Source organism: Zootoca vivipara, chromosome 14, assembly GCF_963506605.1.
Source record: "Zootoca vivipara chromosome 14, rZooViv1.1, whole genome shotgun sequence".
NCBI classification, from domain to species: Eukaryota; Metazoa; Chordata; class Lepidosauria; order Squamata; family Lacertidae; genus Zootoca; species Zootoca vivipara.
In genome coordinates this window covers 39,083,093-39,104,717 of record NC_083289.1, presented here as the reverse complement: position 1 = coordinate 39,104,717, position 21,625 = coordinate 39,083,093, and the positions used below count along the sequence as shown (strand labels likewise).

The following is a 21,625-nucleotide window of genomic DNA, read 5'->3' as shown; positions in this document are numbered from 1 at the left end:
AACTGCTAGGTTGGCAGGAGCTGGGACCGAGCAACGGGAGCTCACCCTGTCACAGGGATTCGAACTGCTGACCTTCTGATCAGCAAGCCCTAGGCTCTGTGGTTTAACCCACAGCGCCACCTGGGTCCCATTAAAAACACCACCACCAAGCAAAACACCACATTGGTAACGGGTACAAATTCCAGAGCATTTGTTGTGTTGGATGCGTAACTGTTTATCCAATAATGGGGCAATATATTCCATTTCTCTCTCCCTGCCCCCTGTTTTCTCCTGCAGCTGAACTTCGGCAAGCCATTGTGGCCATGATGAACAGAAAGCATGAACTGGAAGAGCAGAGCAGGTAAGCAGAGGGCAGTGCCTTGGTCAACCTCATGCTAAGATGCTATACCCACAGCATTAGTGCGGGAGGAGTTTTCCTTGATTGCATTTGCATGTGAAGGGGTCAAGAGGATGCTGCCCCACCAGACTTCTGCCTTTGTACCCCACTCGTTTTGCCTCCATGCTAGCGCACATATTGGTCCTTTGTTTGGTGCCGGCGTGAAGGGAGCCCGGTGGACTTAGTGGCATGCAAGGGCTTCTCCGGTGATCAGGAACCCTGAGTGAAACACACCTGTACAGGACTGGGGTCCCTTTACACTGGGCCCTGGAGTAAAAGCATATTGTGGTCCTTGTGTCCCCCTCTGCTAAACCAATAAGCAGTAAGGAATGGAGGGGGAAACGTGAAACGAGTCATCGCTAGAGGTATGCATCTTGAGTAATCGTTGCTGAACGTTCATACCAATTTGATGTTTCCTAATAATCTATTTCAGGCGCCATTCATTTGCACATGAATAAAACAGTAATTCTGGAGGAACCAATGTTATTATGTTTTTAGATAGCGCATGCATGTGCTGCAGACAGCACCGTCCCAGTAGAGGCATTCCCTCCTGTACGATGACACCTTTTGAATAGATTCATCGAAACGTTGCCTCCCGAGTCACAACCCATTGTTATACGCAGATGCTCGAGACGCTGTAGGTGAATGAAGGGCTCTGAATTGTAGGAAAATTATACATGCCTAGTTGTGGCAAAGCCAAAGATACGTGCAGCACGCATGAGAGCTCTGTTCCGTTTATGGCAGAGGTGTTGGGGAACCTGTGGCCCCCCAGATGTTCTTGTGGAACTGCAACTCCTATCAGCCCCAGCCAACATGGCCAGCAGTCAAGAATGATGGGAGAGGGAGTCCCGCAATACCTGGAGGGCCACAGGCTTCTGTCCTTGGAGGGTTGATGGACCATCCCTGGAGGAAACTGGGCTGCTAATTTTTAACAGCTGGCCTTGACGTCAAGGGGGAAGATAAATTTCCCCGAAGCAGGAGAGGAGCAGCAGCCAGGTCAACTGCAAAGCAGGTGAAACTTGTGTTACCATCTTCCTGCTTTGCTATGGCTCCCCCCTAAAGGGAGAGGAGACCTCCGGACCATCCCTGAAGGACCCTGTACTTACACACCACTGATTGGTACCAGCTGGCCTTCACACCAGACTTCTGGGTAGGGAGGTTAAAGGTTGTCGGTTTGATTTGAATGATATTTGGATTAGGGTGAGGTTGAGGTTTTGTTTATTTGCTAGTTAGCGGGCCAAAGTATTGCTTTGTTTATTATTTTAGTATTGTTAATGTTGTTTGCTACTATCTATATAGCTAGTATGTTCCCACCCCATGGATGTCATGTTCTATGAAATACTAATGTATTTCATTACATACACAGGGCGTATTCCCCCCTAGGGTATTATGAATTGTATTTTTCTTCCTCCTCTTCTGTAAGTCACTTGGAGACCTTCAGCAAGGAGCGACGAATAAGTTTAATGAATGAATGAATATTGAAGCAGGCCTGCCTTGACAATTGCGATGCCATGATGGACGGTGCTGTGTCCTTAACGCTGTGCCCTCCCCCCCCCAGTTCCTTGCGGAACCTCCTCGACGGAGAGATGGAGCATTCTGCGGGGCTTCGCCAAGAAGTCGACAACCTGAAGAAGAAAGTTTCTGAGCAGGAAGAGCGCTACACCGTGAAGATCCAGGCCTTAGCAAGGTAGGGAAGTGTGGGTGATGTGGCTTCCCTGGGTTGGGTGGAAGGTAGCCTGGTGCTAGGGAAGCTTGCCTTTCCTTGGAGATGCTCCTCCACCCAAGACCTGTCTGGAGAACACTCAGGCTACCAACCTGTGGCTGGGAAGTGACTGTATAAGAGGTTAGGCTCAGCTAATAATAATAATAATAATAATAATAATAATAATAATTTATTATTTATACCCTGCGCATCTGGCTTGGTTTCCCCAGCCACTTTGGGCAGCTTCCAACAGAAATATTAGAATACACTAATTTCTTAGATATTAAGAATATTAAATATTAGAATACAATAATTTCTCATTTATTTCTGCTGTCCCCTTCCAGCTGTGCTTTCTTCTAGGTCAGGGGTTGACAACCTAAAGCCCATGGGCCACAAGTGGCCCATGGGGGTTGTTTAACCGGCCCAGGGACCATCTCTGCCTGCACAGTTGGCTCCTGTGCACTGCACTAAACCAGTGCAGAGCAGAGTGGGGACCACCTTCCATGACACTGGGAGGCTTCCCATTGGCCGCAGGAAGCTCCTGCGGTCAATGGGAAGCTGTGCACACCTCCTCCGTGCCGGAAATAGTACTTCTGCGTGCATGCGCACTCGGACCCACCGCGGTGCCTGCGGGACTGTGAACCTGCCCAAGCCACAAAAACTTTGCCGACCCCTGTTCTAGGTTGAGCAGACCCAATTGGGTAGCTTCTGGTTTGTACTTAGATCTCACCCCTCCACCCCAGTGGTCTTCAGCTGGTCCAGACCCGAGTCCCACCTCCCGACTCCCAAGCTGCAACATGGGACCCGCTTTCACATTTTCACTTTGGATTTATACTTAATAGTGCTAATGATGCACTTCGTTTAATCCTAAAATGACAATCTGCAGAGAAACGTACGTGGTGTCACCTCCCCATGACTACTGAATGGAAACTAGTCCTGCAGTGAGGCATGAGAAAGGCCTGAGCGCCTGATTGGCCTGAAATACATGTCTTACTTTTAAAAAAAAGGCTCGTTCTTTTCTCCCACCACATCGCCACACTTGTGCAAATTGATACAACGAGCATCTAATCACAAGAACGTGCCATAGTCCAAACTCACACGAGGTGCTCCTCTGGTCTGGTCAGCTTCAGCTGGAATCTAATAGGGTGGTGTGAGGGACAGGGGATATCGCGAAGTCCCTCCCCTCCTGAGTTCAAGCCAATCCCCGAGCACAGGGGGAAGCAGAGAGAGTTCCGATTCCAGTGGGGAAGCAGGAAGTCGTGTCCGAGGCTCAGGCAAGGTAGAGGAGCCAGGGTCCCAGGTGGGACAGGAAGGGGCGAATAAGGGCGGGAGACCCATCCCCCCAACTCCGGAATTACGCAGAAAGAGGAGGGGAAAGAGGATGGGTCTGCCAAAGCTTTTGTGTTGGAGAAAGACGCGCCAAAAGCCATTAGGAGGTTCTGAAACCGACTGACCACATCACTCCGTGTAAATAGCAATGACTTAAGCACTGTAAATACGCAGCACCAATAAAAGAATAAAATGCAAAGCTGCGTAGCGTCGTTACTCTGAAGTAGTCCACTCCGGCCACTGTGACAGCAACCTCCTAATCCTTTTTGGGCTACTTTGGAGTTGCCGGGATGAGCGTGTCAGAGGCGGAGAGATGGCGGCAGATCGCGGAGCAAGCCCAGCAAGAACTGCAGCAGCTGTCGCTGCAGGCGCAGGGGGAATTGAAGGCAGCTAAAGAAGAGACTAAGAAGGTCCAGGACGACCGGCTACAACTTGCGGAACAGGTGAGAGCGCTACAGGAAAGAGAGCAGGAATTAAGGGCGGTGGCGGTAGACCTCCAAAACAAGCTGGATGCAGAGAAAAACAAGGCGGGAGGGGCACCCCAAGTCCAAGTGCTGCCAGGAAGGAGAGCCGGGACGCTAGTAAGCAAGTTCAATGGAGACCCGAAGGAATATCAGGGCTTTGAGACTGAGATTGTGTATGCTCTTGAGCTGCACCACGATGAGTTCCCTGATGATGAGCACAGGGTAGCGTTTATTGTGGAGCACCTTACCGGGGCAGCCAGGGAGTGGCTAAGACCGTTAATTGCAACAAAGAATCCTTGCATGAAGAATGTCAAACTATTTCTAGAAGGTTTGAAAACGATGTATTCGTCCGATAGTCATATGGACCAGACTAAGGAGGAACTTCATAATTTGCGCCAAGGAAATATGACAGTTCGCGCGTATTGGGCGAAATTCACCATGCTGGTGCACAGATTGGGGTGGGAACTAGAGTCACCCCCAATGCAAGCGGCGTTCTGCTTGGGGTTGCATGAGGAGGTGAAGGATGAGCTCTCGAGAGGTCCAAAGCCCAGTAATATGGATCAGCTGAGCAAAGCGGCTCTGGCGGTGGGGGTGAGACAGGAATCCCGGTGGAGCGACAAGCAAGCAACGCGCGCAAAGCGGGCTTGGTTCCCACGGTCGCAGGAGAAGCCACTCCCCCAACAACCCTTTCAAGCCACGCCTGGGGCCAGTCAGGACCAGGAACCCATGCAGATTGATAGCGCGCGCGCGCGGGCTTTTCAAACCCCAGCGGCGCCAAGACGCAAGGAGGGAAGGGGTGGGAATTGCTTTCTCTGCAACTCCCCCCAGCATCTCGTCAGAGACTGCCCACATCGCAGGGAGTGGCAAGGAAAGGCGGGAACGGTTGTGCCCTCCCCCACTGACGCAGCACCACAGCAGGGAAACGGGAAAGCCTGGCTGCAGGAGACAAGGGGCAGCAGCCAGGCACAGTCAGCAGACAACAGCCCCAACCCACCCACCCGCACAGAGAGGAGCAGAGCCAGCCCACCCCTCCCAGAGCAGGAGTGGTTCTAGAAGTGACGCTCACGCTCCCAAATGGCTATCCCCTGACGGTCCTCGCCCTAATTGACAGTGGTGCCTCAGCCAACTTCTTCTCGAGAAACTTTGCAGAAGAGCACCAGATCCAGCTTCTGCAGCTGGATTTTCCCCTGCACGTGGCAACCATTGACGGCAGAGAGCTGCTGGGAGGGGCCATCACTCATCAAACCCCCCCCCCCATGAGAATGACGGTGGGAAGGCACTCAGAGACACTGGCATTCAACGTCACAACCATCTCAGACCCCCCCATCGTCTTGGGCATGAGCTGGCTGGCGCGCCATGACCCCTCCATAAGTTGGCACCAGAGATGCATCACTTTTGGATCGGACTTTTGCCTGGAAAATTGCATGCAGCACCAACCAGGGGAGGGGCCTCCGATAGCCACGGTGGCCACCATGCACGTCAAAGGGGGTGAGGCGATACCCAAGCCGTACTGGGACCTGCAGGAGGTCTTCAGCGAAGCGGAGTCCGACCACCTACCCCCACACAGGCCTTTTGACTGCCAGATCAACCTGGTGCCAGGGGCAACTATACCCCCAGCCAAGCTGTACGCCATGTCAGACCAGGAACTGGAGGATCTGCGCGCTTTCATCGACAAGAACCTCAAGCGGGGGTTCATCAGAGAAAGCAAGGCAGCAGGGGGCAGCCCGGTCTTCTGGGTGGACAAGAAAGACACGCAACAGCGCCGTCTGGTGGTGGATTTTAGACGGCTGAATTCAGTGACAGAGCCAGTGGCTTTCCCCATGCCCAGAGTGGATGATCTCCTGACAGCGGCACGCAGGGGCAAGATTTTCACCAAGCTAGACCTGAGGGGGGCGTACAACTTGATCAGGATCCGGGAAGGCGATGAATGGAAAACCACGATGTTCACGCCTCTGGGCTCTTTTGAATATCTGGTGATGCCCTTCGGGTTGCAAGGGGGCTCAGCATGCTTCCAGGCCTTCATGCACCACGTCCTGGGGTCCCTCCTCTTCAGGAAATGCTTGGTCTTCCTGGATGACATCCTTATCTACTCCAATGACCCAGTGCAGCATGTGAAAGACGTCAGGGAGGTGTTGCAGCGCCTGAAGGAGAACCACCTGTATGTGAAGCTGGAGAAGTGCAAGTTTCACACCAAGGAGGTGGACTTCCTGGGCTACAAGCTGTCAGACAAGGGGCTGGCGATGGACAAGGACAAGGTGCAGGCCATCCTGGACTGGCACAGCCCCAGGACGCGCAAAGATGCCCAACGCCTACTAGGCTTCGCCAACTTCTACAGGAAATTCATCAAGAACTTCTCTCGCGTTACGGCTCCCATCACTGACTGCCTGAGAGGCAAGCAGAAGTTCAGGTGGACACCAGAGGCGCAAGCAGCGTTCGAAAGCCTCAAGAGGGTGTTCGCCTCAGACCAGAACCTGTTCCACGTGGTTCAGGACGCGCCCCTACGCGTGGAGACAGATGCTTCTGATAAAGCTGTGGGCGCCATTTTGTTGCAACTGGACGCCAACAGAGAGTGGAGACCCTGTGCCTTCTTCTCCAGGAAGTTGACCCAGCCAGAGCGAAACTACACAGTGTTTGATCGGGAACTTCTTGCGATCCATGCTGCGTTCCAGCACTGGAGACACTTCCTGGTGGGCGCCAAGCACCCCATCCAGGTGTGCACAGACCACAAGAACCTGGAGTTCTGGAGAACTGCCAGGGTGCTCAACCAGCGGCAGATACGGTGGGCAGAGTTCTTCTCGAACTTCAACTTCTCCATACACTACATCCCGGGAGAGCAGAATGTCAGGGCGGATGCCCTCTCCCGCAAGCCAGAGTACATGGAGGAGGAGGCGCCACCGGCACCCAGGCACATTTCCCCCCCGTCAGCATGGTCCTGCGGAGCAGCAGTGGTGAGCGAGGCAGAACTCACAGCACTGACGGCAGCGGATGAATTTGCCAACCGCATCTTCAGAGAACTGAGAGGGGGGGGGGAGCAGGCAAAAGACTTTGCAGAACGCAGGGGGCTGCTTTTCTACAAGGGTGCACTGTACCTGCCCACCACCCAGCTTAGACGTACGGTCCTCAAGCAGATGCACGACAACCCAACGGCGGGTCATTTTGGGAGGGACAAAACCACTCACCTAGTCATGAGACACTTCTGGTGGCCAGGGGTGCGGGAAGATGTTCGAGACTATGTAAGGGGCTGTGACACCTGCCAGCGGGCAAAGGTGGTCAGAGCAGCGCCACCGGGATTGCTGGAGCCCTTAGCCACGCCACACAGGCCGTGGGAAGTGGTGTCCATGGACTTCATCACAGATCTGCCTTCTTCCAGGGGCAAGACCGCAGTGTTGGTGGTGGTGGACCTCATGTCCAAAATGTGCCATTTTATACCGTGTGCCAGGGCGGTCTCTGCAGAAGAGACAGCCAAACTGTTTGTGGATCACGTATTCAGACTGCATGGATTACCCTTAAGGGTTATTTCGGATCGTGGCCGCCAATTTGTTTCCAGGTTCTGGCGGCGGCTCATGAACCTCCTGCAGGTGGAGGTCAGCTTGTCGACGGCTAGACACCCGCAGACCAATGGACAGGCGGAGAGGGTCAACGCCATTCTGCAGCAGTACCTGAGATGTTACGTCAGCCAGAGGCAAACGGACTGGGTGGATCGCCTGCCACTGGCAGAATTTGCCTACAACAATGCGGTGCACGTCTCCACAGGGGTGTCGCCCTTTAAGGCCAATTACGGGCGTGACCTCAGATCTTTCCCTGAGAGGGAGGGGGAGGAGGAGGAGGAGGGCCCACAGGCTGAGGATTGGGCAGAGGAACTGGAGACGGTGCACCAGCAGCTCAGAGAACACTTGGAGAGAGCCAAGGAAGCGTACAAGAGGGGGGCAGATCGCCACAGGCGACCGGGGGAGGTCATTAGGGTGGGGGACAAAATCTGGTTGTCCTCGGAGGGCCTTCCCATCAGAGGGCGATGCAAAAAGCTGGCGCCCAGAAGGTTGGGCCCCTTCACGGTCACGCAACAGGTCAACCCGGTGGCATACAGGCTGGCACTGCCAGAGGACATGAGGGTGCACCCAGTGTTTCATAGATCGCTGCTGTCGCCGTACAGGGAAAGCAGCAGGCTCCGAGACAGCGAACAAACCCCTGAGGGAGGGGGGGAGAGGGAAGGCAGGGAGCAACTCAATGAGGCCACAGCCATCCTGGATTCAAGGTGGGGGGTGGGGGGACTGGAGTACCTCATGGCATGGGAGGATGCTCCACCGTCCCAGAATGAATGGGTCCCAGCCACTCAGATACAGGAGGAATTCCTGGTAGAAGAATTTCACGCCCTCTTTCCCCATAGACCCAAGCCCTGGCACATGGAAAGGGAGGGGGAGGGGGAGGAAGCACGGGAGAGCAGTTCACCATGGCGTTGGGAAGCGGAGTTTGAGGAACCAGAGGATGAGGTATGGGTGTCACCGAGATCCACCCAGTCAGAGGAAGGAGCAGATTGGCAGAACATTTTTACCCCCACCAGCTCTGACGCCACAGACTTTTTGGGATTCCCGTCCTCCCAGGCGGAAGGGGGGGGGGCTTGCAGGACTGGGGGGAGGTGTTCACACCAACGGGCTCGGAAAGCACTGAGTTCTTAGGCTTCCAGTCGTCACCGACACCTGGGGGGGACCTGGGGAGGGGTGAAGGAGAGCTTGGGAGGGGGGTGGATGTGAGGGACAGGGGATATCGCGAAGTCCCTCCCCTCCTGAGTTCAAGCCAATCCCCGAGCACAGGGGGAAGCAGAGAGAGTTCCGATTCCAGTGGGGAAGCAGGAAGTCGTGTCCGAGGCTCAGGCAAGGTAGAGGAGCCAGGGTCCCAGGTGGGACAGGAAGGGGCGAATAAGGGCGGGAGACCCATCCCCCCAACTCCGGAATTACGCAGAAAGAGGAGGGGAAAGAGGATGGGTCTGCCAAAGCTTTTGTGTTGGAGAAAGACGCGCCAAAAGCCATTAGGAGGTTCTGAAACCGACTGACCACATCACTCCGTGTAAATAGCAATGACTTAAGCACTGTAAATACGCAGCACCAATAAAAGAATAAAATGCAAAGCTGCGTAGCGTCGTTACTCTGAAGTAGTCCACTCCGGCCACTGTGACAGGTGGCAACAGCTTTGCCGCAACCCACTGGTTAAAGACCTATGTTCTGTCCTTCAAGAGCCCAGTCTTTATTTCAGAGTTCCAATTCTGAGTGCTGTACACAGACATGGCAGTACCCAATGAAGGATGCTTTTTGCAAAGGAAGGAGCTGCAACCAGCCCTACACTGTTGATGTCCCCCCTTTAGGGACCTTACTTCTGGGTGCAGGGATCAAATGTTGTCTTGGGTACTGGAAATAGAAACATCACAAAAGGAATCTGATGTCTCCTCTTAGCTTGTTGCACTTTTATTTGTTTACTACCGTGTCTATATCCCACCTTTCCTCAAAGGAGCTCTTGGGTGTGGGATATGGTTCTCCTCCCCATTTTTATCCTCAGGACAACCTTGTGAGGTAGTTTAGACTGAGAGTGGCCCAAGATGATGATGATGATAATAATAATAATAATAATAATAATAATAATAATAATAATAATAATAATAATTTATTTATACCCCTCCCATCTTGCTGGGTTTCCCCAGCCACTCTGGGTGGCTTCCAACAGAAAAATAAAACACAGTAATCTTTTAAACATTAAAAGTCTCCCTGAACAGGGCTGCCTTCAGATGTCTTCTAAAAGTCTGGTAGTTGTTTTCCTCTTTGACATCTGTTGGGAGGGCGTTCCACAGGGCAGGCGCCACCACCGAGAAAGCCCTCTGCCTAGTTCCCTGCAACTTGGCTTCTCGCAACGAGGGAACTGCCAGAAGGCCCTCGGTGCTGGACCTCAGTGTCCAGGCAGAATGATGGAGGTGGAGACGCTTTATGGCTGAATTGAGGATTTGAACCCTGGTTCCCAAGGTTCTAGTCCAGCGTGTGCATTTTCTTCTTCTTCTGGAATAGGTCAGCCCAATTAGTAAGCTCTATGTCTTGCGAACTCTTTCCCAATATGTTATTCCAATCTCTTTCTTTCTTTTCTTTTTTTAAAAAAGAGTGAATAGATTTCCCTAACAACACTGAGTGTTGTGCTATTTAGGGATGATGGACTATGTTTGAATGATGAGTAAGCAACTCAATAGATTTTGTTAAACCGGTTTCCTGTGCTTTTTTTCTTTTTCTTTTTCTGCTTGGTGTTGTTGCCTTGTTGATGCTCCAGTACTCCATAATGCAACTCTGCTGTCTTCGATTTTCAAATTGGTTCCAAAAACCTGTCACCGTTCACCTTTTGCTGATGGATACCTGCGGTAGTAACTCCATCTGTACTCATTTCTCCTGGAGTCTTCCTAAGGTTGATTGCGGAACACAGGCGTGTTTCAACATTTCTCAGAAAGTTTGCGATATCGCTCAGTGTTAATACAAATAGGTCAGCTGTCAGCCTCAATGCAGCAACAAATGTATCTGAGCCTTTGCTGCAAAATTTCGAATAACAAAGAGAGACTCGAGCATCACACTTCTTAAAAGTATCTTCAGTATCGGCTGCTGTAGCATATAAACAAGAGAGTCCTTTAGGTTGAAATTATGGGTCTCTCCACCCCCTGGAACAGTCTTTCTGTCCTAATTCCAAGCTGAGTCAATAGTCCTGTATCTGTTGAAGCACTTAAGTAGGGATTGTGATGTCAGGGCGACAGCTTCAAAGCGGGCTGTTCTCGGCACCAATCAGCTGATCGTTGCTGGGTGCACACACCTTCAAAGGAGCTCTCTATAAGTACTAATCAGCTGACCAGTGGTTCCAGGAACCCCCTTTTGAAGTCCGTTTGTAGGTGTAGTGTGAATCCAAGTGACACCTGCAAACAGAAAACTTAATTGGTTTAGACCAGGGGTTGAGAAGCCAAATCAGTCTGGTGGGCCAGATCTTTACCTTCTCCCACCCCTGCAAGCCAGCTTTCCCAGGTGGGTGGGGTCATGCATCTGCCAATCATCTGATGTCATTATGATGTCAGGTGACTGATAGGTGGGCAGCCTCACTCGCCTCTCAGAGTTGAGCTGCCCATGTAGGGGTCGGCTTCTGCTCTGCCAGCATGTCTCCTGCCGGGAACGCATTGGCAAAGCATCATCCAGCAGGACTGTTCCTAACAGAATGGCTCAATTGCTTAGAGTGTGGTGCTGGCAACGGCAAGGCTGCAGGTTCGAGCCCCATAAGGGACGGCTGCCATATTCCTGCATTGTAGGGGGTTGGACTAGATGATCCTCAGGGTCCCTTCCAACTCTATGATTCTATGAGATTCTATGAACCCTCTGCTCACCAGCTGATGTCACCCAGTGGCAACAGCTGATGGAGAGGTATGTGTCATTCTTTGGGCCAGCTGGGACCCCCAGAGAACCAGGATTGCCCCATGGGACAGAGGTTCCCCACCCTGGGCTCGATAGACCAGTGCATTGACTCAGTATAAGGCATCTTCCTATGTTCAGCTGAGAAGACTGCTTGCTCTGGGGATGGGGTTACTCTTTGGACAACTAGCATGGACTGTGACGCTGGCAGTACCCTGTAGTAGACTTCATAAATCTTTCAGCTAAGACTGTTCAGCTTCCCGGCTTGTCTCTTTAGGAAATGGAGTGTAAGGACGGATGACAATGGAAAGTAGCAAAAATTAGCTACTGCCTAACCTTAGATTCTTGGTATGAAAAGCTGAAGTTCTCAACGTGCCTTTTGCTTAGCTCTTCTTTCGGCGGTAGACTAAGCAGAGTGGATTTGCCTGAGTAACTCTATGTATTAGTTGGCCAAAACTGGTTTTGAATTTCCATTTGAGGTGTCTGAAATCTTCCAAATGAAAGGGCATTCATAATCATGCCGTGTTTGGCAAAATAGAAGCACAACTTTCCCAAGCTCTTGCTGCTGTGTTTGTGGAAGATCTGTCTTATCTTCTTTTTTAATAAACAGTCTCATAAGTTATCATTTGGAAGGAACCGTGCAATTTTATTTGACAGCCAATCATAACATCTCTCTCTCTCTCTCTCTCTCTCTCTCTCTCTCTCTCTCTCTCTGTGTGTGTGTGTGTGTGTGTGTGTGTGTGACAATGTCCCTCCTTCCCCGAAATAAAAACACCAGACACAAGAATTAAGTTATAAATTGGGTGGTTAAGGGCACAACTTTATTGATTAAGGGTGATGAGCGGTATTGGCTTAGGCGTTGGAACCTATCAAACTATATCCGACTCCAACCCGTGTGTTGAAGTCCATGAGAAGTTAATCACCAGTAAGGAGTCCAGTGATGTACATCTACCGGAACTCCTCCTGTGACCACCGTAGGGGCGTGCCTTACGGTCCTGGTGTCTCCAGGCTCTGGACCAAGCCCCGCCCCCAGAAATCCTTTAACGGATTACTTCTCCAATGTGGGTAGTTGATGACGTAACCTGCCCCCTCCTTCATCTTGTTGTTATGCAAATTTCCAACGCCTAACCGCCAAACCAAAGTTGTGATGAATTGCTATGAGGCGGGCGAAAAACCCATCCCGGCTAGTCCAAGTGGGAAAAGTCCTACCCGGCCCCTGACTAACCAGGCAACCAACTGACGTCCACAGCAGTGTCCCCTAGCCTAAAGGGTGGGTGGGTGAATTGTTCGCTCTGGCGAACAGGGATGAAAGAGGCTGAGTTCTCGCCTGCAGGGGGCTTTATATTGCCAAGCCCCACCCCGGCCGACCTTATTGGTCAGTGTCACGGTCCGGTCGGCGGGCGTCAGGACCAGAGGCAAGATGGTGGTGAAGAAGCAGGGTCGAGGAGCAAGGCAGAGGCGAAGGTCCATGGGGCACGAAGCAAGGTGAAGGCGAAGCAGGGGTCCAAGGAGCGAGGAGCAAGGCGAAGGATCCAGGAACAAGAAGCAAGGCGAAGGTTCAAGGGTCGAAGAGCAAGGCGAAGGCGAAGCAAGGGTCCAAGGAGCAAGGAGCAAGGCGAAGGATCCAGAAACAAGAAGCAAGACGAAGGTCCAAGGGTCAAGAGCAAGGCGAAGGTGAAGCAAGGGTCCAAGGAGCAAGGAGCAAGGCGAAGGATCCAGGAACAAGAAGCAAGGCGAAGGTCCAAGGGTCGAAGAGCAAGGCAAAGGCGAAGCAAGGGTCCAAGGAGCAAGGAGCAAGGCGAAGGATCCAGGAACAAGAAGCAAGGCGAAGGTCCAAGGGTCGAAGAGCAAGGCGAAGGCGAAGCAAGGGTCCAAGGAGCAAGGCGAAGGATCCAGGAACAAGAAGCAAGGCGAAGGTCCAAGGGTCGAAGAGCAAGGCGAAGGCGAAGCAAGGGCCCAAGGAGCAAGGAGCAAGGCAAAGGATCCAGGAACAAGAAGCAAGGCGAAGGTCCAAGGGTCGAAGAGCAAGGCGAAGGCAAAGCAAGGGTCCAAGGAGCAAGGCGAAGGATCCAGGAACAAGAAGCAAGGCGAAGGTCCAAGGGTCGAAGAGCAAGGCGAAGGCAAAGCAAGGGTCTAAGGAGCAAGGCGAAGGATCCAGGAACAAGAAGCAAGGCGAAGGTCCAAGGGTCGAAGAGCAAGGCGAAGGCGAAGCAAGGGTCCAAGGAGCAAGGAGCAAGGCAAAGGATCCAGGAACAAGAAGCAAGACGAAGGTCCAAGGGTCAAGAGCAAGGCGAAGGTGAAGCAAGGGTCCAGGAACAAGAAACACGGCGGCAGCAAGGCAAGGGTCCAAGGAGCAGGAGACCAGATGCAACCAGGCAAGGATAGCGTTGCTGTGGCAAAAAACTGAAGGGAAATGCTGGGCTTTTATCCCTCCCAGCTCCTGCCACCAGGGGCAGTGAGATAACAAGTGGCCTCACCTGGGTGACTACTCCTTGCCTCTCCAGCACAAGCTGATGTCTTCACCTGTGTGGCCATGCCTTGCTTCCCCAGCACAAGCTGAGGCAGGCCCTAGTCCTGCAAGGCACTACAGGCCCCAGAGCCTGACTCCTGCCCATACTCCTGACAGTCGGCCCAGGGGTTGACACAGGCGGGAACCCTCCAACGTGCAGGGGCTGCGCTTGCAGCCCCTACGCGATGGTTTAGTCAGGCTGCCCACAACCCCACCTCCGTGGAATGCGGAAGCGGCTTTCCTTTTCCTTTGAGCTTTCACCAGGGCAGCAATTCTGCGAGGCAAATAAGTGGGGAGGAAGTGCAATGTCATAGTCTCCCTATCTAAATTCTTTGCCAAAGAGATGGTGATGGCTTAAATTGCTTTCGGAACAGAATTAAAACAAATTTCCAGAGAAGAGGCTTCCTTGCAGCTGTTGGCTATGGAACTTCTTATGTTCTGAGCAGAGGAAAACCAAGGAGGTGGCTTGTTAGATTCCCATCACTGGAGACAGATGCTACCGTAGAGGAACCTTTATGTTTTAGTCGTACAGGGGCTGCTGCTCTACCTTGATTAACCTTGGTGAATGCTCCTTGGTGAATATATCCTCAGTGTGTGGTGTTCAGGCTGTGTTATCTAAAAAAAATAGTTTGCCTTCTGTAAGATCACCAGAAATTTGTGTTTTGTGTGTGTGTGTGTGTGTGTGTGTGTGTGTGTGTGTGTGTATGTAAGAGAAATTCAAACTAAACATTAAAAATAACTTTCTGACAGTAAGAGCTATCTGACATTAGTGCAGACTGTGGTGGACTCTCCTTCAAGGATAAATAAAGGATGGATGGCCACCTGTCAGGGAGTCTTTAGCTGTGATTCCTGCATTGCAGTGGGTTGGATGAGAATTCAGGCATGTCCACCAGGTAGATTGTGATCTACCAGTAGATCACTGGACGTTTGCGGTAGATCACTGGTAGATCATTGGCTTCCCCCCAAAGAAGCTGAACAACTGCGGCTCCCCTAAAAAAAGCTCAACATTTTACCTCCTCCCTGAAAAAAACTCAATAACTTTGACCTGAACCCCAAAAAAGGGGATAGATCACTGCCAGTTTTTAACTCTTGGGAGTTGGCCACCCCTAGACTAGATGAACCTTGATTTTCCGCCCAACTCTACAATTCTATGATTCCAAGTAACAAGCATGAACAATAAGAGCACAATATATAGCAGCATGTCAATTCAGAATGCCGTTAAGGAGATCAGTCATCAAAGCCAAGAGCAAAAAAGGAGTAAAGGAAGGAAGGAAGAAAATAGGGGTCAAGAAGGGAAAGGGAAGAGAGGGAATAAACTCTGGCAGAGCTCTGCTATGGTGCAGTGATCCTGGTTTGTTTACACTACAGTGGAACCTCGGTTGTTGAATGTAACCTGTTCCAGAAGACTGTTCAACTTCCGAAACGTTTGACAACCAAGGCGCAATTGCCAGTCGGCAAAATCCATTGACAAAATGAAGAAACGTGGCTCAGAAGCCATTCGACTTTCAAGGCGCCTTCGGAAACGAAAGCATTCACTTCTGGGTTGTCGGCGTTCGAAAGCCAAAACGTTTGACTTCCGAAGTGTTCGACAACCGAGGTTCCACCGTATCTGAAATGGGAAGTCTGTCTCAGTTCTTCCTAACCCAGATAAAACCATGGTTCAAGTTCATGGCTAGAGAACTGAAAGTAAGCTAGAGATCCTTGCTTTGGGTGTGATGCAGAACTCAAGTTTACACAAAACCGGTGGTCTACCCTGTTTCTCATATTTTAAGACATACCCATAAAATAAGCCATAGCAGGATTTTTAAGCATTCAAGGAATATAAGCCATACCCCGAAAATAAGACATAGTGATAGGCGCAGCAGCAATGCCGGCCGCGGCAGGAGGAGGAGGAAAAAAAATAAGACATCCCTTGAAAATAAGCCATAGTGTGTTTTTTTGAGGAAAAAATAAATATAAGACGTGTCTTATAATATGAGAAACACAGTAAGAGGGGAGGGACATGGGAGTGGCCACGATACTCCTCACAGGTCGATAAAACATAGCTTACCAGACAGGGAATTTTAATATCTGAACTGGCTTGTAGTTCTTTAGCCTTTTATAACTTTGCATCTATGCCACTTCAAAGTCATTTTGATTAAAAGCTTTGTTCATGGTTGAACTTTGATTTGTCAAAAGTCTGCGTTCCTTCCCTTCTGTATTACAGAAAGAGCAAATTTGTTTCCAGGATGGCATACAGCAATAATGTGTTCCACTGAGCAAACATCTGAAAAATGTAGTGTGTGTATGTGTGCAAAAGTTTCCTTTCCAAACCTGGCAGTAAAAAGCAAGTGCCTGAAATTTATTAAAACATTTCATTAAGCATTTAGGGTGCTAAATAATTTACTTAGGGTTAGCTGAATAGCAGCTAAATTACATAACACGAATTCCGACACTTGTAAAGCATGAATTTCATCCTTGAGCTCCAATCCCTCCCAAATGTAGAAACAGGACATTTTATGTAAGATTGTAACCTATCGGGTTTTTCTTGGAGTAGACCCACTGAAATTAATATACCTAAGTTAGGCATTGCTTACTAATTTCAGTAGGTTTACTCTGAGCATGACTATTGATAGCCGCAACAAATTATTTTTATATTAGCATGGGAAGACCTGTAATTGACATCTTGAAATATTGCCAGAGAGTTTCCAATAAGTGGGGGAAAAGAAGATGAAATGTATGTAACAAATTCAAAGCAGGATAGGTGCAAAGTAATTTTTAAACGACAAAGTACTGTATCCAGCTGTGTCCAGAATTGCTGTGGTTGGCATCCATCCGCCTCGAGAGACAATGGAGTGTGCCTCCAAGGGTGAAGTCAGACCGCTGCTTTGACAGCACTGAAGTGACCTTCCCAGGGCACAAGTCTGGGCAGTGTGTTCTGGGCTGCCCAGAATACAAGACCCCTCTCTCAGCCTCACTGATGTGGGCCAAAGAAAAGCAGAGCAATAGGTTTGGGACCAGCTTGGCTGCAGGAGTTGATGGAAAGAGGCATACAAGGCAACATCCAACTGCTTTAGGGACTGCACTCTGGATTTGTGAAGGGCAGGGATCAGCATACTTTTTTAGCAGGGGGCTGGTCCACTGTTCCTCAGAGCTTGTAGGGGGGCCAGACAATTTTTTTGGGGGGGGGGGATGAACAAATTCCTATGCCCCACAAATAACCCAGATATGCATTTAAAATAAAAGGACACATTCTACTCATGTAAAAACATGCTGATTCCCGGACCATCTGTGGGCGATTGGGTCGGATCCGGCCCCCAGGCCTTCGTTTGCCTACCCAAGGTGTAGGGCTTACTCTTTAGCCTTTTCTTCTCCTGAAGATATCCCACAAGGCAGTGGAGGTTTAGGATCAGAGTATTCATTCTCGGAGATGGGCTCCCTTCCCAGGTTGACAAGCCCCACCTGCCCTTCCCTTCCCTTTGCAGCACATGCAGAAACTGCCTTCTTGACCATTGGACCCACTATTGGTCTCCTCCACTCCATCTGCCAGAGCCAGTCTTCACATGCAGGGGAAGTCCCTAGAAACAGTGAAATTAGTGGAGCAGCAATTTCTTTATCCTAATGCAAATTTGTTGCCTCATTCAAACTTTCATAAAAGTAATTTTGATTGTTATTAAGGGCATATGCATATTCTACTAAATAAAATCTGCTTCACCATTGAGTAGTTGCAAAGACATATCTACCTTTTGGGTTCTGTGTCCAGTTAGAAAACCATGTTTGAGAGAGATTGTTTCAAATTAAAACTACTCCCCCCCCCATTTCATTATTTTAGGATGAGGCTGAACATCCTTCTTATTTGTAAGCCATCCATTGCCAACTTATGTTATGCTACTCTAGTAAAAAACAAAAGTGTATGTTATATTTTATTTTATTTTATAGCTCAATATGTCGTAAGTTGGTGATCCATCAGTTCCAATTGCATCTGGCAAACTCTAGCTTTATGCTTTTGAACCTTCTATATTTGGGACTAAGAATCACGAGTCCCTGACTTAGACAGTCATGGGAAAAATGAAGCCAACACGATGTACTTTAAATCTGTAGTCATTTTTTTGGCACTATAATTCCCCCCCCCAAGTGTCTACAGTTGTACCTCGGATTACGAACACCTCGGGTTACGAACTTTGCAAACCCGGAAGTATTTTCGCCGCCCACGCGTTCTGTGCATGCACGGAAGCGCGAAAATCACAAAAAGTGTGCATGCGCAAAATGGCGCTTCGGGTTATGACCATTTCGGGTTACGAACTGCATCCCGGAACGGATCATGTTCGTAACCCGAAGTACCACTGTATAGATTATTAGGCATCACAGAGTCATGTGGTCACTATAAAGCACATAAAGCTAAAAGCAGTAAAAGCAATTAAAATGTAAACATACTTTTCATGGGTAGATTATAACTTTGTTTTATTGAGCTTTTCAGAATTACAATAACTTTGTTTCATTACGTTTCTCAGAACTGCAATAAAAGGAAAGCTATAATCTTCCCGTTAACCCTTCTTTCTCATTCTTTAAAGGCTAAAACACGTTGAGTTCAGTTAAATTGTTTTCTCTCTCGTTCAGATTTAAGTGATAATTTTAGCAGAGTTGCTCCCATTCTGTAAAGATCAAGTCTAATGCTTGGTGTTTGGATTCTGCACACGGAAGCAGTAAGAGTAATATACAACATAAAATGCCTTCGGGATCTTCATTAAAATTTCATCGTTATGTAATGTATACTCCGTGGCCACACAGGAATTTGTACAGTTCTGGAGGAGGCTGAATTAAGCAAAGTTGCACTGACCAGAAATCTGACTTGACAGCTCTGTAATTATTAAAGAAAATATACTGGCCAAGTCATTTCCCAGTGAATTCTTAGGAGATTTCTGCTATAAAGGCTCCTTTGTAATGTCACTTTTATGTAGCAGTCATTCCCCAAGTTGAGTGCCTGAGAAAATGTCCCTTGATTTAACTAGCACTGTTCTAAAGAACAACAGCTACTGTGTTTCTCCAAAAATAAGCCATACCCCGAAAATAAGCTACACCCCGAAAATAAGCCATAGTGATAGGCAGTTTAACCTTGTAGGTTAAACTGTACCATACTTAATTAAAAAATAAGACATCCCCTGAAAATAAGCCACCGTGTTGTTGTTTTTGAGGAAAAATAAATATAAGACGGCAGTTTAGCCTTGCAAATGGAATGAACAGTTGTTTGTTAGTCCATGCTAAACAAAGCAGCTTGTTTCTTGGACATTGATAATAAGCACCACCGTGGGTTTTCAAGGTGTAACAAGTTCGAACATTTCTGTACCCTTATCCAATACCCCCAAATCATTTTGTAGTGATTTACAGTGGTGCCTCGCAAGACGAATTTAATTCGTTCCGCGAGTCAATTTGTTTGCGAAAAATTCATCTTGCAAATCGCGGTTTTCACATAGGAATGCATTGAAATTTCTTTTTTTGCCCATAGGAACGCATTAATTAAATTTCAATGCATTCCTATGGGAAACCACGATTTGCAAGACGAATTTTTCGCAAAACGAATATGTCTTGCGAGTCACCATCAGATCGCAGGACGCATTTGTCATGTGAAGAATTCGTCTTGCAGGGCATTCGTCTTGCGAGGTAGCACTGTATTAGCTGAAATGTCCCTGTTTGGAGGAGTTATGACATGTAAGGAACAGAAGAAGAGTCTGCTGAAACAGGCTAGTGACCCAAATATTCCAGCATCCTGTTCTCACAATGGCTAATCTACAAGAAGCCCACAAGTTGGACCTGAGCACAACAGCAGTTTGTGCTCCCCTCCTGCAGTTTCCAGTAGCATGATTCCCTCTGGCAGTGGTGTTTAAGCATAGCTATCATGTGCCCTGATGTTGGGAAAGATGGAGGGCACAAGGAGAAGCGGACGACAAAGGACGAGATGGTTGGACAGTGTTCTCAAAGCTACCAACCTGAGTCTGACCAAACTGCAGGAGGCAGTGGAAGACAGGAGTGCCTGGCGTGCTCTGGTTGGTCCATGGGGTCACGAAGAGTCGGACGCGACTAAACGACTGAACAACAAATCATGTGCCCATAGTTTGTACTTTCCAGAAACAATAAATGATTTTCCCCCCCCACAAACCGTGTGTGTGTGTGTAGTTCTGAGAAACGTAATGAAACAAAGTTATTGTAATTCTGAAAAGCTCAATAAAACATAGTTATAAATCTACTCATGAAAAGTATATTTGAGTAACAATGGTATATCCAAGAGGTAAAAATACTGCCAAAGAAAAGAAAAGTGTTTGTGGAAGAATGACATTTCAGTCTGCTACCCTCGACCAGTGTTTTTGGAAAATTGCCCCTAGTTGGGGCTTGTGGCACGATTGAGTGCTTCTGCGCATGCACACGCGGCAAAACCCGGAGGTATATACTTCCGGGTTTGCTGCGTTTGTAATCCGAAAGTTACATATCCAGAGCGGTACGTAACTAGAGGGTCCACTGTATTTTGCTTGCTAATGCTAGTCATGAAGAGGGGAAGAGAGGAGGGGGAAGTTCTGCTTCAGGCACCTCCTGATTCCCAATAGGTTCCTCAGGCAATAGACACATACTTTCAAGCTTAGCTTTCTTAAAACAAAGAGAAGAGGAAGAAAGTTAAGAGGGTTAAAGTAGTCGCTTTCAGTGGCTATTAGCCAAGGTGGCTGCATAGAAAATCTGGGTTCAGGAGCAAATTTCTTGGGAGAGGGATGTTGCCTTAATGGCCTGCTTGCGGGCTTCCTAGAGGCATCTGATTGGCCACTTTGGAAAGGAGGTGATGGACTTTTGCACTGATTAAGGAGGGCTGCTTTTTTTGTCCTTAAATATACACCTAGAGAATCACAGCATCCATATCACCCTGGTTATGGAATGTTGTTGCTCTTACTGTTACTCATGTATGTTCCTTTAATCTTCAATCTCACCCACAGTGGCACACAAACACGAATACTGTGTGGTGTAGTGGTTAGAGTGTCGGGCTGGAACCTGAGAGAGCGGGGTTCGAATCCATGAAGCTCACTGGGTGGCCTTGGGCCCGGTTGCACTCTCTCACTCTAACCTACCTCAGAAGGTTGTTGTGAGGATAAAATGGGGAGGGACAGAACTGTGCATGCTACTTGGAACTCCTTGGAGGCAAAGCAGAATATAAATGCAGTAATACATAATTAATCTAGTAATAACAATATAGTGGATCAACTCCCCATCTCTTTGCGCTTGCATGTCTCTGAAGCCGCCATCAATTAGTGCAGAGCAGGGCTAGCCAGCTTGGTACCCTCCAGATGTTGCTGGACCACAACTCCCATGGTCCTTGACCATTGACCATGTTGGTTGGGACGGATGGGAGTTGTAGTCCAGCAGCATCTGAAGGGCACCATCTTGACTATTGCTGGAGTAGACATTGCTGGTTTAGATCAGGCATCCCCAAACTCGGCCCTCCAGATGTTTCGGGACTACAATTCCCATCATCCCTGACCACTGGTCCTGTTAGCTAGGGATGATGGGAGTTGTAGTCCCAAAACATCTGGAGGGCCAAGTTTGGGGATGCCTGGTTTAGATGGACCAACAGCTTGACTTTGGCATACGGCAGCTTTATCGGTTGATTTGCACAGCTGCCTCTTAGCTGCAACATCCATCCAGTCACATGAATCGGAATTTTATGGCCATGGTCATACTATGGTTCTACTATATCAGGTATTGGATCCCTGTGTTCGCTATTTATTTTATAACTTGCTCCAGAGTACTTGCCTGTTACCCACCTTTAAAGAAGAAAAAGTAGAAGAGCAATATTTTTTGTTGTACTTGTATTTGCAG

At 49.1% G+C, this 21,625-nt stretch overlaps 2 protein-coding genes across 13 annotated transcripts in view; both read left to right on the top strand.

The window, feature by feature from the left end:
- SNX29 (sorting nexin 29) overlaps nt 1–21,625 on the top strand; it is a 266,797-nt gene that overhangs the window by 38,417 nt on the left and 206,755 nt on the right. For all 12 annotated transcript variants that reach the window (XR_009558571.1, XR_009558572.1, XM_060282867.1 and 9 more), the window contains 2 exons: nt 277–340; nt 1,935–2,063. Coding sequence is in view for 10 of the 12 variants with exons in the window: in XM_060282867.1 (XP_060138850.1) it covers nt 277–340; nt 1,935–2,063 (193 nt within the window). In the remaining 2 variants the exon portion in view is untranslated. The remainder of the gene's footprint in view (nt 1–276; nt 341–1,934; nt 2,064–21,625) is intronic.
- Nucleotides 2,073–21,617, top strand: LOC132593211 (ribosome-binding protein 1-like). The gene is made up of 2 exons (XM_060282872.1): nt 2,073–3,223; nt 9,044–21,617. Exon 2 carries the CDS (start codon nt 12,589–12,591, stop codon nt 13,666–13,668), a length of 1,080 nt encoding a protein of 359 aa, XP_060138855.1. The 5' UTR covers nt 2,073–3,223; nt 9,044–12,588; the 3' UTR covers nt 13,669–21,617.

Bases quoted from the DNA above. Each gene is read 5' to 3' on its own strand.
- LOC132593211 (XM_060282872.1), top strand. From the start codon at position 12,589: ATGAAAGAGGCTGAGTTCTCGCCTGCAGGGGGCTTTATATTGCCAAGC.